Raw genomic sequence first — 18,619 nt, 5'->3', positions numbered from 1 at the left:
AAGATCATTCACCTGGGGTTTCTGTTCTATAGCCTTTAGCTAAATTAGCCTTAAGTCCTTAAATTTCACTAGAAAACTATCTCCCAAATTAATAGCCCCAAAGCACTTAAGCCAAAAATTGATTTTATTTTACTTGCTGTTGAGTTACATAGACCACACTGCAAAATTAAACAGTGTTTTTAAATTGTGATCTATATTACTAGAATTCCCTAACTAATATAAACCAGATTCCTTCTTGTTTTACTTTACCCATTTTTCCCTAACCACTTGCAAGGGAATATTGATGGACTTTGATCTGATAAATCTATTAACATAGAAACAAGTGAATATATATTCATTTGTCTCTATTTTCTTCTGTAAATTTATTTCGTAGTTTAAACTATAGACCTGAGATGTGTTATTGTATAGTTTTGTTGACTTGTTTTTGTTAGTTTTAAAATGAAAAGCCTTTGAGATCTTTTAGAATTAAGTGAAAATTTAAGCAGAACAGAAAGTAACACCAGATGGGAGTCTCTCAAGAAGTGTCCTCAGGGATAGCACATGAAAGGGAGGTGATCCTAGGTGAGCAGAACACAGTAGAATTTGTGACTGAAATAATATCTTAATACAAAGAATGTCTGTGCAATTTATATGCTGAGGAAATGGTATGTGACATATATATAAATATGCCTACATATATATGCATAGAATCATCTTGAGCTGGAATAAACTTAAATAATGTAGTCCAACTTCATCATTTATGGAAGAGTAGCTTACAGGAAAGAGATTTCAAGTAATGGTTAACAATGTCACAAAACTCATTGTTTTTTGGCAGAGGCATGACTAAAAATCAGTTGTCCTTGTTTCAAGCCTAGTATTTTTTCTATGAACTCAAATTGTGTCTGGGAAAAGAATATAAATTTATTAAAATATAGATCTTCCCCCATGTAGCAATGTTTGCTGATTTGCAACTTCATTTTTTTTTTTTTACTCCAGGCAGAGTTACAGAGCATTACATTATAGACATCATTCTCTTTGAGGGTAAAGAGTTTGGCTTGAGTACCAAAAGGCTATGAAGCATGCTTAATAACTATATGCTTGAAACAACAATTTGTAAAAACAAATGTAAATATGTTAAATTGTGTTTGGGATTTCAATAATCACCCCATGTATAATAGCTATAGGAAACTATTTGGCCCTCTATCTGGTTTCTTTTCATTTATAGCTTCATCACTTTTCAAACTCAGTACTGATATTGCTCAAAGCTGTGATGTACGGACATTTTTCACAGAAAAATAAGTTTCAGAAATCTTCAGTATTCCCTTACCACTAATTTTAGTAAAATACTACTATTTTATATACTTTATGTGAAATATAAACTTAGATACAATTTCCTCATATTTATTGCCTCACAAAATTATAAAACCAAAACAATTTGACAAGCTAAATAGAAACAAGTCCACAAAGTCATAAAATTGAAGTTAGAATATTTAACTTAATGTAATTATTGGTATGAATCTGGTAAAATTAAATTGCTATACACCAAATAATTTTAGCACTGATTGTTATAATACAGGCACTTTAAAAAATAAAGATTATGGCCGAGCAGGGTGGCCCACGCCTATAATCCCAGCACTTTGGGAGGCCGAGGCAGGTGGATCATGAAGTCAGGAGTTCGAGACCAGCCTTGCAAATATGACGAAATCTGTCTTTACTAAAAATATAAAAAGTAGCCAGGAGTGGTGGCAGGTGCCTGTAATCTCAGCCACTTGGGAGGCTGAGGCAGGAGAATTGCTTGAATCCGGGAGGCGGAGGTTGCAGTGAGCCAAGATCATGCCACTGCATTCCAGCCTGGGTGACAGAGCAAGACTCCATCTCAGAAAAAAAAAAAAAAAGATTACAACACAGATATTGCATGTATAATACCCACAGGTGTATATGCATACAATTATATAATGGATATGAGGATATGAGTATTTTAAAGACTAGTGATAAAATGAACATGCATGTACTCTCTACCTAGTTAGTATAAGGCATTATGAGCAATGGTGATACCTGCTTTGAGCCTTAAAAACTACTCTTTGATCTCTTCTCCATTCTTAAGTGGTTATCCCTGTACTGATTTCTGAGTTTTCTAGTCCTTTATTTATCATCTACCAAACATACACACACACACACACACACACACACACACAAATATATCAGAGATTACATATTGTTTAGGTTCTCCTATTTGGGAAATTTATATAATGGGGATATTTGTTTGTGACTTTCTTTTTTTCTCTTCCACGTTATTTTTTTGAGATGTATTCATGTTGATGTGTACAGGTGAGAATCACTGATTTTCACTACTGCATATGTTTTTTGGTATATACAGTATACAATAATAAGTGGACATTATTGTTGTTTTTACTTTTTATATTACACAGACTTTTGTTATGAACATTCCAGTACCATGTCTCCTTATATATACATCAAAGAATTTCACCTAAACAGGAAAATTTTGTTGTTTTGGATATGTACATCTTCAACTTTTTAAGTGATGCTGGATGGCTTTTTAATGCAGATTTAGAAAAACTATATATGTATTGAACTTTTCCCTGCAGTTGCAATTTACATACTTATCAGTTAACAGTAAGCAAGTTTATCTAAAATATCCCCCTTTTGTCAGGGCAAAGCATTAGTTCTTAAAAGAATACAGATGGTGTTCCTTTACTCATCATCATGGGCTTTAATAGAGGTGGTCATTTCTTTTATAAGTGTATTAATAATATCCATATCAAACAATCCAGTGGATGCCTTTCAGCCCTTATTCTATTTTGTTTTTTCATTTTTAGTTGAAGTTTTAGCCCTTACTCTTGCTAGACTTCACTGCAGCAAGATTGAACAGCCCCTCCTTCTCAAAACTTTGTTCTTCTGGCTTTAATGATAATACATTTTCTCAGCTGTGCCCTTGCCCCTCTGCCTATTTTTCTGCCTGATATTGAATTAGTTTCTTATTAAATGTCAGATTTCCTCAGGACTTTGTTCTGGGCCTTCCTATCTCATTCTCTTCACCCTCTCCCGAGGTTATGTCATCTGGCCTCACGTAGTTAAATACTAAAGCCTGAGAACTTCCTGAATCATGAATGTAAGTGTTAACTTGGTAGCTTTCTCTACAAGCCTCAGAAACACCTCAAACTTAAAAGTGCCCAAACTAATTGTCTTGTTATTCTCCCCTAAATATTTTCTTCTCGATCTTCCCCATCTTAGTAATGACCCTCACCTCCATTTAGTTGCTTAATCCAGAAGTCTGAGGCTGATGCTTGACATCTCCCCCTCTCACATCTTCATAGGTTTACATGTGCGAATGTACAATTTATTTCTGCATTTTCTAATTAGATGAAATAATTAGGATGATATAAATACAGTGGTACATCTAAACCAGAGAGTGCTTGAATAGAAGAAACTATGATTAAATGAATGGAGACCGTTTCAAACTAGAAGAACACACAAATGGAGAGATCAAACAGAGGTCCAAAGGATGTTGAAAACACAGATTAAGAGAGAATCTTGAGTGGAGACAGATCCAGGGACAGGCCCTTCCGGACTACTGGCACTCAAGAGTTTTATAAGGACAGGAATACATAGATGCAGAGCTGAAAAAAAGATGCATCAGAGTGAAAAATGGGAAGAGTGGTGGGTGGGAAAAAGTGGAGTGGTGGGAAAAGAGGTTTCCTTCTGTTGGGTAGGAGCCAGTTTCTGCTGCTCCAGGGAGTGGAGTCCAATCCATGGTGTATTATTGTCTCACTAAGAAAGGCAAGGCCTGGCTGGGCCTGGTGGCTCATGCTTGTAATCCTAGCTATTTGGGAGGCTGAGGTGGATGGATCACTTGAGCTCAGGAGTTTGAGACAAGCCTGGGAAACACAGAGAAACCCCATATCTACAAAAAATAAAAATTAAATTCAAACAGCAGGGTATGGTGGTACATGCCTGTAGTCCTAGCTACTGCGGGGCTGAGGTGGGAAGATAGTTTGAGCCCAGGAGGTCGAGGCTGCAGTGAGCCGAGACTGCACCAGTGTACTTCAGCCTGGGTGACAGAAGTGAAAACCTGTCTCAAAACAAACAAACAAACAAACAAAAAACAAGGTGGGTCCTCATGTAGGAATAAATTGTAAATTGAAAGTGATTCTTATACGTGCAAGGAATGGGAAATAATTCTTATCGGATGAGTCTGCATCTGATAATGTCTTGACTTGTGATTAAGTGCTCTCAGCAGAATAGATACCCGATGCCCGTGTCCACATGGTAGTCCAGCGGAATAAGCAGATGGGTGAATGAATGAATCATTTACCACATAACCTCTAGAAGGAGCAATGGATCATAAAACATGGCAGTGAAACCTTGATGTCTCTATTACTTTGCTTATGTTTATCAGAGGTTTGGGTTTATTTTCACCAGTAAGTGGACCCCTATAAATGGCTATTTAAGAGACTTATATTTGTTGTGCAGTGATTCTCTTTTTACACATTGTTGGACAGTAAATGAGGACAGGGTAATGATTAACTTTTATCCCTATAATTTACAAAACCCAAAAGTGTTGAATGTTGTTACCTTTCTTGATTTCTTCAATGGTGTGTTTTAATTTTTTCTAATTATTTTGTGTCCATTAGACAAGTGTCTTTGAAGAGCTCAAAAAAGGTTGACAAGCATCCTTTTACAGAATATCATAAACACATTTAGTGAGGTGCCATTAGATACATATAATGTCTCTAACTTGATAAGCTGGGACAAGTAATATAAGCAACCCAAATTTTCTACAGATAACCGAAATGGTTTCTTTTTTCATTTGTTCTTCAGGAATCTCTCACAAGTCCTCAAAGAGAATCATGTTTTTATGTTTTAGACGTTTAATAGTAATTTATTTTGGCTAAAGGATTTTGATGGCTAATGATTGACAGGCCTTTTTATAAAAGTGAATGTAACAAACTAATTATTGACTTTGTAAGTGAATGTCTTGAACATACATGAAGTGCATAACACTTACTTGCTTTACCAGTGTCCTTATTTCTAAATAGATTCACTAGAAATTAAAAAAAAAATAAATTATTAAACTTCTTTACTATGTTGAAATTATAAATTAATTTGAAAATTAAGATAATGTTTAGATTTTTGGAGTGAGTCACTAATTCTTCAAAAATTCCAGTCCAATATAATAGTACATGCAATCACACATGTGTTTTCAATCCTAGTGACTTACTTGCATCTGAAAAAAGGTAGCATCTTTCTAGAACTTATAATATCAACTTCTGCGTATATAAAAAAAAAATCTAATTGATTAACAATATTTCTTTCTTTCCATAATTATTTTATTTCCTCTCATACTTAGCAAAGAGAATAGCTGGTAACATCTGCATTTACTAGGAATTAAGGTTTGGTGTCCTTAACTAACTTCGACCCGATAGCAAGAGTCCATGCACTGAAAAGTGTAAGCAATTAAAGCACTACCAAGGAAAGTGTTTTTCTACCACCAGAGAGAAGGCATTTACTCTCAGACCCTGAAAGTTATCATCGTTTATGGTCATCAGGGGAAGCAGAGTTTTTCACACCCCAGGCACAAAATTGAAAGTGTCTGTTTCATTCTCTTCTCACATACTGAGCTCTGGGTGATTTTGTTAAAGGAAGCATTAAACAACCTGTCAGCACATACACATTGGATTAGGGACTCTTATCATGTGGAGGGGCTCTGGCAACTTTAGAAAGACATTATTGGAAACTTAGAAGTGAGAGCATAAATGTAACTTAACACTTTTTGGCTCGAGGAATCAACTATAGTTCTTTTCCTTAGTGTTTTATATTACAAACCTGTTGTTTTTAATTTTCTGAGCACTAACAGCCCACTGTGCTTAAACAGCTCTTAATCAGAACACAATGATTAGGTAGCGCCTGCATGATACTTAGATATTCAGAGGAGTTGCATTGCCCAGAAACATTCAGAAGGCTGAATTTCCTATCTTTCTTTTTCTGATTCATCAAAGGAGTTCTCTTTAAGTATTATCATCTAGATACGTTTTACAGTTTGTATCAGTCATCTGGTATATAGCAATATAAGTGTATGTCTCACATATATATTCTAGCACACACACATACACACAGTTACTGTGACACTGTAACAGTATAAAAAAAGAATTAAAAAAATCAATGAGGGGCTGACATAAAATCTTTCAACTACAGCATATTTAACAAGGAGGGAAAACCTGCTTAGCTGGCTGCCTTTTTAATTTCAAGGTAACTTTATTGGTCCAAATACTGAATGTTCCTCCAAATTTGATTATAACAAATGTCCAGTTCCCTTACATCACAGGATGAATGTCAAGTTTTTTAGTGAGATCATCCTTTAGTAAAGGCCAATGTTTCAGACAAGGTTTTAGGAGAAAAAGTCTTTAGAAATATAGTCAATTATTATCATCATCTCTCTGAAATTTCAAAACTCTGTCCTCCCCTACATAACAACCTCTCTAACTTATTAACAAGCTTCTAGAAAAATAACCTAAAACCACTCTGTTGCTTCTTCCAGCTCATGTATTCTTCCTCAGAATATTACAATTTGATTTTTGTTAACATTTTTCTCCAGAAACTGGTGGGTGACCTTTTGTAACATTGGTGTTCAACAGATGCTTCTTTTTCCATCTTTGGTTCTTGTGACATTTTTTTCCTTTGTCTACTGCCAGCCTCTCTATTCCTTAACTAATTTGGCGTGTACCTCTTTCTTAGCCTAGTTCTTGATTGCTGATTCCCAATTCTCAGGCTTCTTTTATCTTAATCTTCAAAATCATTTCAATCAGTTATTATGGCTTCCACTCTCTCCTGTGCAGACTCCCACAGCCATACGTTAATGATCTTTTGTGAACCGAAGGCCCATATTTCAAATGACTCGTGCATCACAACATTCCACTAATAGGAATGATATTCAGCAGGAACACACACAATAGACTGATGGGTTAGTGGTGATGGCAAGCCAGTTGTTAAATATTTGAAAATCATTTCTGCCCAAAAGCAACGTATTAGTCTGTTCTCACATTGCTAATAAAGACATACTTGAGACTGGGTAATTGATAAAGGAAAGAGGTTTAATTGACTCACAGTTCCACACAGCTGGTGAGGCCTCACAATCACAGTGGAAGGCAAATGTGGAGCAAAGTCACGTCTTATATGGCATCAGGCAAGAGCTTGTGTAGGGGAGCTCCCATTTATAAAACCATCAGATCTCCTGAGACTTATTCACTACCAGGAGAACAGTATGGGGGAAACTACTGATTCAATGATCTCCACCTGGCCCCACCCTTGACACATGGAGTTGATTACAACTCAAAGTGAGATTTAGGTAGAGACAGAGCCAAACCATATCAGCAACTCAAATGCAATGATAAACCTGCCGTTTTCCCTATAAATAATCCTAGATTAGTTCCCCATTTTGAGAAGGGGACTATAAATTCTATGGTTACATAAGCCAACCTGGTCATTAAAATTCCACATTTTCTATATATTTTTTGCCAATAATTATTTTTAAGTTCAATAGCATTCATAATTATCTCCCACCCTTATTGCCAAAATACCTTTTTTGTTTAATTATTCTGGATAAACCTGACTTCGCCATTTCTTACGATGTAGTCCTAACCCCTCCAGTTGTACACTTCGGTTGCTATCAGAGTGAACATAGCATGATGACAATTCCTACTCAAACTTTTTAAATGGCTCCCCCATTTAAGAAGTATGTAATGTATAGTATATGTATATGGCAGCAATATGTAAATATATACTATTTTGCATTTTACATAGGATTAATTATTCTCTGGCTCCCACTCCAAAATCAAGTCTTCTTTCTGCTCACTTCATATCAAACCGCATGTCTCCATAATAATAAATTATGTCTACTCCACCTCCCCCTCCCTCAGACCCTTCCATTACCTAAGCCTGTGTATATGTAATATTGTCTCTGTCTGCAATGACAGCCTACATATTATTTACCAGGAAGACACTTGATCTTTCTTCAAATCTCTAATTACAACTCCTCTACTTCTTCAGGGAGGTCAGAAGACATCTTTTTCTATTTTTCCATATTGCTTCTGCATGTTTATATTTATAATAAAGTAAATGCTCAGCTATATTTATATTCAGGGGTAGCTAATTGAGTCTTGAGAAATTACACTCAATTAATGTATACACAATTAAATTTAGTTCTATATTAAAATTTATATATTATAAAATTTATAAATTTTATATTAAAATTTATTATCTCCCACCCTTATTGCCAAAATACCTTTTTTGTTTAATTATTCTGGATAAACCTGACTTCGCCATTTCTTACGATGTAGTCCTAACCCCTCCAGTTGTACACTTCGGTTGCTATCAGAGTGAACATAGCATGATGACAATTCCTACTCAAACTTTTTAAATGGCTCCCCCATTTAAGAAGTATGTAATGTATAGTATATGTATATGGCAGCAATATGTAAATATATACTATTTTGCATTTTACATAGGATTAATTATTCTCTGGCTCCCACTCCAAAATCAAGTCTTCTTTCTGCTCACTTCATATCAAACCGCATGTCTCCATAATATTAAAATTTATTTGGGAAAAATATAGTTATGAAATAAGAGGACAAATGTAAATTATGAAAGGTTTGATTTATGTTTCATCCACTCTTTAACTGAGGCCGCTATTTAAAAGCCGTTCATTGAGCTCCAACAATGTGACAGGAACTGTCCTTGCCTTGGTGTATAAAAAAGTAAGCGAAACATATTTTTTACTATCATGGAACTTTTAGAATGGTTTCATTTACGAAAAAGTCAATGAAGCACATTAACGTTATAGAAAAAGTCACGTCTCAAGAAAAAAAAAGAAAAAGTCGCAAATATCTGTTTAATGGTCAATAAATATACTGCTAATGGAGTAAATCTGAATCTAAATCTCTTCATGCTTACAGATACAGAATTATCTTATTTCATTAAAGGCATATGTGTCACATCAAATATGTTCATGAATTTTGTTATGTCTATTTTTGTTTTATCTTGTATACTATGCAGTCATGATATTTACAGTAAGTAGATGTATGTATATCAATTTGCATTATTTGTGGGACTTTGAAACAATAGCATTTTATATTCCAATAATATAAAAACAGTATGTTCAAATAGGTAAAATGCAATGGTAAATATAATAAGGGAAAAGATTAATAAATGTAATAAGCTACTGGTATACTTAACAAACAACCTTAAATTTTTAAAGCAATTTGCTGCAACAACATAAAATGGAACCAAATAATAGCATTTAAGTCAGCTTTCAAGCTATTTTCCTAAAATATAGCTTAATAATGAAGACGACAAGCTAATTATCTAAATGGAAATTTAGAGAGCGGGCTGGCATGTGCTCTGTGCTCAAAACTCTGTAATAAACGTTCTCACATTTTGGTAATCTCATACAAAACAGAGACTGGGGATGGTTTTCCAATTCTTTTTCTCAAACCATATTTTTGGTGTGTTATTAAATGAATCCATTGAAATACCTAGTGAAAATCACTATCTTAGTGGACAAATCACACATGCTAAATAGTATTAAGAAATGTAATACGCATACTATAGCCATAAGATGGAAAAAAAGACTGACATTGGAGCGATTTTTTAACGAGAACAGTAAACTTCTATTATACTTCGGCATAATAGATAAAAATATATATGTTAGTAGAATCACTCAAAAACTTTTTTGAAACCATGCAGATGGCCCCACTAGCCAGCCAGAAAATATTTCTAAAGTTTTTCTTTTATATTTTTCAATATGATGACATAATTAATATTTTAAAACATCTATAGAAATACCTGGATTTTCCCATGAAGGTCTGGAAATCCACCAATAAAGACAGATCCTGATTTTGGCTGGGTTTTTCCAAGTACATGATTGATAGATTCGCATGTTTGTGTATTCCTCCCTAAAATAGTCAGCTCAGCTTTACATGGATCCAATTCTTGTCTGTAACCATTTAAGAAAGAAATGTATGGTTTTAGTATGAGTCATATAAACATTTATCTGACAAATTAATTAAGCTATTATCAAAAGAATAATTTAAGTAAATAGATTATTTCACAATAAAACAAAGCCAGAAGTAGATTAATCTGTTATAAATTAGAAATCCTTAATGTTTTAAGTACATAAATACAAAGTTACAGTTTGACAAAACAACAAATTATAGCAATCAACTAATGAAATAAATAAATCTTGATAAACAGATCTTTCTCAATTGTAACTGAAACAATGATGGATTACAATATTCCATTTTAGCTTTTTACATTGTTAAATTTTCCGTATGAGTGAAAAATATTAAAAAGAATCACATTTCAATGCAGTCATACAGTGTACAATATATACTTAGGTGGAAAACAGATATATTGCAGACAGTAATTAGTTGTAGAAATATAAATTATACCAATAAGCAAGGTACAGAAAAATTAACTAATGAATAAATCAAATATAACTTAATTAGGAAGATCAGAGTAATAATTTCCATATGCCCATTCTTTTAGAAAGATGAAAAAGACAAAATACTTTGTCAATACTTTAACATGTAGATATGCCATGTGTCATTTACTCTAGCCATATGTTTAACTAATTGTTTAATCCAGAGATTGACAAACTATACCCTAGGCCAAATCTTGCCTGCCATCTCTAAGTAAATAAAGTTTAATTGGCACACAGCCATATGTTTCTTTACATATAGTCTATGGGTTTTTCATAACAGAATTGAATAATTGAAACAAGACTTTAAGTCCCAAAAGGCCAAAAATATTTTCTATCTAACCCTTATAGAAAAAGTTGGTAGATGCACTATCTATTCAATTTATCTATTAACCAAGCAAGTAAGCTTTATCATAATCCTTTTCAAAATAATAGTACACATACTATAAAAGACACCTATGTAGCATCCAACAATCAATGCCATTCTGTTCCATGAATATGTGACATTCTGCTTTTCGTATATTTGTATTGAATTACGGCATACATAATAAAGAGGGTAAAGGATAAAGCTCTATGAAATATTATATTGTGAACATAGTCAAGTAACCACTACCTAGGACAAAAGGAACAAAATTACTACCTAGACTTCTCCACCACACAATACACAAGCATGCACACACATGCACGGACACAGATGCACACACATACTCTCTCTCACAACTCTTCAATCCTCATTGAACATTACGTTTTTGAGATATAGATTTTTGAATTGAATAGTTTATTTATTTTCAAGGTATGTAGTCAGATACTTCACAAATTATTCTAATGTTGGTATACTGTGAAATTTTAAATTGTTGAGCTATGAATAGTGCTGCTATAGACATGCTTGTATGTATTGTTTGATGTACAGAAATGTGCATTTCTGTTGAGCATTTAACAAAAAAGTACTTAGAGTTCTATGTTCGGTATATGTGCTCTACTGGTTACATATTTTGCAACGATTTTCTTTTTACTTTGGCTTTCTTACTGTTTTAGTTTCTTAATGGTGTTTTTTAATAATCAGAAGTTTTTTATCTTAATTTATACCAATTGATCAATCTTTTCCTTAATAATTAGTATTTGTTGTTCCTGACTTCATTTTTGAAAATATATTTTACTATTGACATTTAGATCTACAATCCACCTGAGATTGGTTTTTATATAGTCCCAAGTATGTATCAGTTTTTATTTTTTCTCTATGGAAATCCAATTGACTCAGTAACATGAGTGGAAGAAAACTATCCATTCTCCACTGTTCTGCAGTATCGCTTCTGTCATAAATCATGTCCATATATATGTAGGTCTGTTTCTAGACTCTCTTTTCTGTTCCACTGGTCAATTTTTCTATCTTTGTACCAATATATCAATGTCTTAAGACTTACTCTAAAAGTACAGTATTTAATACACAGTAGAGCAAGCCCTCCTACTTCATTTTTGCCCCTTAACATTGTTTTGGCTGCAAGGTGTGTGTGCACGCAAGTGTGTGCATACACGGGTGTGCGTGTATGTGTTCCTGGGCTCTCTCTCTTTTATTGGTTCATATTTCTACCTTTGTGTCAATATTACGCTGCCTGATACTGATACTGTCTAATGCTAACGCCTTATAAGTATAGATATTTTGTATAGCAAATTATCTTACTTTGCTCAGTTGTTTGAGATAATTAAATATCCCTTTCTTTTCTTTCTCTCTTATGTGTGATGATGTTTGCTGGTTTTAAAAAGTTTGGGTGTATTCTTGGAGTAAGTTTAACTTGGTTATGATATATGGCTTTCTTATATAACACTGGATTTACATTTCCATCTATTAAGGAGTTTTTACATACAGTTAATAAGGGATAGACCTTTCAATTTCAATCCGTGTACTGCTCTGGTAAAATTTTAGTATCAAGGCTATGCTATCCTCACATTCAGAAAGTTTGTGTTACATTGATGTTACATCTACCTTTTATGTATGATAGAATTCACTAGTATAGCCTGCTGGGCCTGAAATTTTCTTTGTGTTTTCTTTGTGGAGATGATAAATATGGATTACATGTATTTAGATGATATAAATTATCTATGATCATGTCTATTTTCTCACATTGTATTTTTTCTAGGATTTTTTAATCTAAAATTTCAAAGTTATTGGCAAAAATGTTTCATAATTTCCTTTTGTTATATTGGCATTGGTTTTGGAACTCCCACGTCTGCCATTTTTGGGTATGGTATTTGGCTAATTGTGTCCTTTCTAATTTTGTTTTGTAAATCAATGTTGGTAGAAAGCGGAAAATTTCAAAGAACACACTTTTAGCGCTGTCGATATTCTCCATTCTCTGTTTTCTACTTCATTAACTTCTGCTCTTCATGATTTCCTTCCTTTAACTTTCTCTGTGCTTAATTTACTCTTTTGTGTCTGAGGTTTTTAATCTAACATGCGCTTTCAGGATAGAAAATTTTTCCTAAACATAAATTTAACCATATTCAACAAGTTCTATTTTTCATTATTATCTGTTCAAAATATTTTCTAATTTCCTTTGTGATTGTTTTCTTTGGACTTAGTGGTATTTAGAATTGCATTGTCAAATTCACAAATACACAGGTATTTTTCTGGTCATTTTTTAATATTCTAATTTTCGCTCAAATCGAGATTGTCCAGAAAATATTATCTGTAAACTTTTAATAATTTTATAGGTATTTAATAATAAGTATTGAAGGTAGATGCCAGGAAAGGCCAAGTAACTGCTGAACACCATAAAGTTGTGGCGTGGCTGACCTACATCGATATTATTTGCATGCTTACCACACCTATTACATGGCAAGTTTTAAACTTGAACACGTGTTAGGAGACAGAAGGAGAGGGATTAAATAGGTCAATCCTGTAAATTATTCTTTTTTAATTCTTTGAAATATGTTGACTCAGGCTGCATTGCCCAGCATATGGTCAATTTTAATGATATTTTCATGACAATGGAAAGTCTGTTGTTGGGTGGAGTGTTCTTAGTGTTCTTGATATGTGAATATTGTCAGGTTTTACACACACACACACACACACCACAAATATACACACATTCAAACACATTTATCCAGGTTTATAATACATTTAGAAAAAATATAATAAAACAGTGAAATCATGTCTATGATGTATGCACCTTTTTTCTTCTTGAGAAAATATTTCCACATATTCTTCAAATCCTCCTATCTATATCATGATATAAACCTCATAGACCTAAGACCAGGTATGGTCATGCAGCCAACTTTGGGGCTTTGATAAAGAAAGCTTTGACAATTTTTTGAAAATATCAATGATATTCCCTATGTTAAGAATATGGGAGAAAAAAACTGTTCAACATTTTTAGAAACCACTGGATATTCTTGGATTCTGTATTTAGAAGCAAACTAGAAGCTTTCTGGGTTAATTACTTCTTACAATTAAACTGTTAAAAATATCTGAGGGAGAATATAGCTTCCAGGAAGCTATTCATTAAATGATAAAAATAAAAAAGAACAACTTCTTTAATAATTCTCTAAAATTTAATGTTTGGAAAAAGAGTTTGTACTGTTTTATGATATTAAAATAGCAACAATAATTATTCACTAACACTTTGCTAATGAACTCATTTCTTATAAATGAGACACATTAAAATATCAAATATATTTATTTGATCTTTGATTATGACAATTGAAAGACTAACATAAAACAATATATATGAACTCTATGTTTTCTTTCCTTACTATACAAGCAATATAAGCTCATTATAAAATTTTATAAAAATAAACAAATTTACCCAACATCCACACTTGGCTTTTATAATTGTATCAATTATTATATCAATTGACCTAAAATATAGGTCAATAACTATATATCTGGATTTATTTTCTGGTTTTCACCATTTTCTCTTATATGACTACATCACTATTTAAGTGAATCCCATTATTGGCTATTTAGTTTATTTTTTGAAATTATAGAATCACACCACAATTATGTAGTAATTAATACTTGGGAAGTCATCCCACCCTTGTTTAGTTATTTTCTCATAAGGAGAATTTATTCACTAGAGGTGAATTATTGAATCAAATTATAAGCAATTTTAATGATTTATCATCAAATTGCTGGCCTGCTCTGCAAACTTTGTACCTGTTCATCTAAAACCTACAATTACATAAGCCAATTCCTTGAAATATTTTTTTTAATATAAGTTTTCTGTTAGTTCTGTTTCCCTAGTAAGACCTGGACTGAAATTTTGGTACCTGGAGTATGGAGAGTATCAGGATGACTGAATTTTTGACTCATTGTACAAAAATATTTCTTATATTTTCTTATTTGAAGCTGTATTAATGCTGATGGAATATAAAATTTGACTTTTTAATTGGAGCTGGTCCTGATAATAGTTTCTGTTAAAATCTCAATTCATGTCTCTCTCAACTAGTATTAGCTGCATGGAATTCAGTTCCTTAAGATTTTCTGCAGAACAGCAATGGATCAGGTGATTAGCCTTTGACTATCAACTCTAAGCTAGAGAATTGCTATGATTTTTGAAATAAATAAATGAACAGAAGAAAAAGGATTTTGGGGAAAAGTTAATATATCATAGGGGAAATTATTTATAGATATATTCCATTTGAGGTTTTTCCTTGAAACTTAGGATTTTTATTATTTTAGAGAATTTCTATTCGTTGTCACAGAAGGTAGTCAGCTTCACCATCGGGAATACTATTATCTATATAATAATTGTGCAGGTTTTCACCTTTGGATAAGTATGGGAATTTTTCTTTCATACTTAAAATTCTTCATGGTTATTCTTGTTTTCAAAGATATTATCTTATCTGAAACAAATTACCCATTGTAAATGAATACAACAATGGCAAATCATCTTTTCTCATACATATATTCAGAGAGCTGGCAGCTATGTTGCAGGAAAATGAAAGGTAAGCACGCCTCCATTATAACTACATAGGCCATCAGGTTTTCTTTGCCATAGATGCAATTCTAATATTTCATCTAGCAGGTTGTTATTTTATTCAAGAGGCACACTTTTTAACAGCAGTCATGTCTTTCCCCTTAGGCTTATTAGAGCAGAGGCAATCTTGTGCTGATTGTGCTCGATTGAATCTAACATGAATTGACTGAACATAGAAAACCAGTCCTACAACATTATTGTTTAGCATTTGCTGATGAACAGTTTGCTTAGCTCATCATGCAGTGTAAATTTTTTCCATCAAGGCTTTTTAAATGCTTTTTCTAAAATCAGCACCGAGGGTGCTTTAAAGGTCAAATGAGCGGAATAGTTTTTCTTTTTTGCATAATTGTATGTAAAACTCTCTTGAGGACCACTGGTGTTTGAACTACCTTTAATTGTTCTTCCAAACTTACAGTGATTGTTCAGGTTTGTCATTTGGACTTACATAATAGTAATCACTAACTACTCTCCACTAAGTAGAATATGGAAGAAAAATTTAGTGAGCCATAATTCTATCCATTAAGTTTATGTATTCAGAGTAGATGCCTGGAAAGGTCAAGTAACTGCTGAACACCATAGAGATGAGGGTGACCTACTGTGATATTATTCACATAGCTACTGTATCATTACACAGCAAGTTCTGAACTTGCACAGGTGTTAGCAAAGATGGAGGGGATAGATGAAATAGGCAAATTCTGTAGATAAATATTCAAAAAGGCAGAAAATAGCAAAATTCCATGGTGTTGGAAATCAACTCTCTCATCTGATAATTTTTGAGCATTATAATGGTCAACCTTCAGAAATTACTGACTCAAACCTTAAGCTTAACAAAATTGTTCTTAATTGAAAGCAATAATCCTTCCTATAAAATCTGAGTATGTGCGTATCTACTTTTTTATCATATTTGCATTAAAAATTGGTTGATTAAATCAGTCATAAAAATATAAATAAATTAGTATGAAATAAAAGCAAATGTACCCTTTTAAGAAAGATTCAGGCCTGTAAGTTGGCTATTCACACAACTATAAATAAAAATTATAAGCATCAACTTAGATTTTTGGCGAAGATACCTTTTTATTGATACATGATAGTTGTACATTTATGGGGTACATGTGATATTTGGGGCAATATTTTTATCTTATCAAATTACCCCATGTATCTACAGATTTTTTTTTTTATTATTATACTTTAGGTTTTAGGGTACATGTGCACAATGTGCAAGTTTGTTACATATGTATCCATGTGCCATATTGATTTCCTGCACCCATTAACTCGTCATTTAGCATTAGGTATATCTCCTAATGCTGTCCCTCCCCCCTCCCCCCACCCCACAACAGTCCCCGGAGTGTGATGTTCCCCTTCCTGTGTCCATGAGTTCTCATTGTTCAATTCTCACCTATGAGTGAGAACATGTGGTGTTTGGTTTTTTGTCCTTGCGATAGTTTACTGAGAATGATGTTTTCCAGTTTCATCCATGTCCCTACAAAGGACATGAACTCATCATTTTTTATGGCTGCATAGTATTCCATGGTGTATATGTGCCACATTTTCTTAATCCAGTCTATTGTTGTTGGACATTTGGGTTGGTTCCAATTCTTTGCTATTGTGAATAGTGCCGCAATAAACATACGTGTGCATGTGTCTTTATAGCAGCATGATTTATAGTCCTTTGGGTATATACCCAGTAATGGGATGGCTGGGTCAAATGGTATTTCTAGTTCTAGATCCCTGAGGAATCGCCACACTGACTCATCTAACAAGGGGCTAATATCCAGAATCTACAATGAACTCAAACAAATTTACAAGAAAAAAACAAACAACCCCATCAAAAAGTGGGCAAAGGACATGAACAGACACTTCTCAAAAGAAGACATTTATGCAACCAAAAAACACATGAAGAAATGCTCATCATCACTGGCCATCAGAGAAATGCAAATCAAAACCACAGTGAGATATCATCTCACACCAGTTAGAATGGCCATCATTAAAAAATCAGGAAACAACAGGTGCTGGAGAGGATGTGGAGAAATAGGAACACTTTTACACTGTTTGTGGGACTGTAAACTAGTTCAACCATTGTGGAAGTCATGTATCTACAGATATTTTATACTTAAGCCCTCAAAGTAATTTTTAAATTTAATTTGTTAGATACTTTTCTTCCTATCATGGGCAATCCTGAAAAGAATATTGGGCCACGTTGTGAATGCCTCCAAGCCTTCCTCAGATCAGCAAGAACAATTCAAGAAAACACCAGAAGTAGAGGTGATAAAGCAAGACTGCTTAGTTAGAGAAATAAAGGGAAGATCAAAAGGCACCTTCAAAATGACTTGTGTAATGCAATTTTCCTCTGAGAAACTGGATTTTTTCAGAGGAAAATCCAGTTTTTTGTTCATGAATCCAAAAATCAGCCCGTTGGGTGGCTGAGATGTTGGGAGTTTGTGCAGGGCCTACCTTGAAAGTGTATTTCTTATATCCTGTGCTGGGGGTGGTTAGCCTATTACAGTTTCAAAAGTGATGGCTATGTCATTATGTAAAACTGGGGAGTAAATCCCTAGTCAGATTAGTCACATAATTAAGTTTGACAAAGCTCAATATTGTAGTTGGGCATTTTTAGCTCAATCTAGTTGCATATCCACAACAACTCATAAAATCTATTAGCCTTCAACAATGTCACTGGAGCTTTTAGTTTACTTTGCTGTAACACGTGAGGGATAAAAGAGACAGTAAGGCATAGTCACTTGAAACCATATATGCTGTTGATTCACCTGAATTTCATTTCGGAAACATGTAAATTATTTTTGTTCCCTAGTCCTTTTTCTAAATTGTAATATAGAGTGTGTGTGTGAGTGTGTGTGTGTGCGTACACTTTTAGGAGGAAATAGGGAAAGCCTGGTCTTTGGAGTAAGAAAGGCTCCATTTCAAATCCCAGCTTTACCATTTATTATCTAGCAGACTTTTACTTTTTATTTCTCAGATAGGTATTTTAAAATACTACCACGTGTCAGGCAAGACAGTCCACGCTGGATGCAAGATTAACAAAGCAGGCCGGGCGCGGTGGCTCACGCTTGTAATCCCAGCACTTTGGGAGGCCAAGGCGGGCGGATTGCGAGGTCAGGATATCGAGACCATCCTGGCTAACACGGTGAAACCCTGTCTCTACTAAAAATACAAA

The 18,619-nt window shown here is 33.7% G+C and overlaps 1 protein-coding gene across 1 annotated transcript in view; it reads right to left on the bottom strand.

Annotated features, from left to right (window-relative positions):
* EYS (eyes shut homolog) overlaps positions 1-18,619 on the bottom strand; it is a 1,808,075-nt gene that overhangs the window by 666,909 nt on the left and 1,122,547 nt on the right. Inside the window, 1 exon segment of the mRNA XM_030809409.1 lies at positions 9,838-9,988. Coding sequence (XP_030665269.1) covers positions 9,838-9,988 — 151 coding nt within the window.

This window comes from Nomascus leucogenys, chromosome 3, assembly GCF_006542625.1.
Source record: "Nomascus leucogenys isolate Asia chromosome 3, Asia_NLE_v1, whole genome shotgun sequence".
In the NCBI taxonomy this organism is placed as follows: Eukaryota; Metazoa; Chordata; class Mammalia; order Primates; family Hylobatidae; genus Nomascus; species Nomascus leucogenys.
Note: the sequence above shows the minus strand (reverse complement) of the source record. Positions and strands in the feature narration are given on the sequence as shown.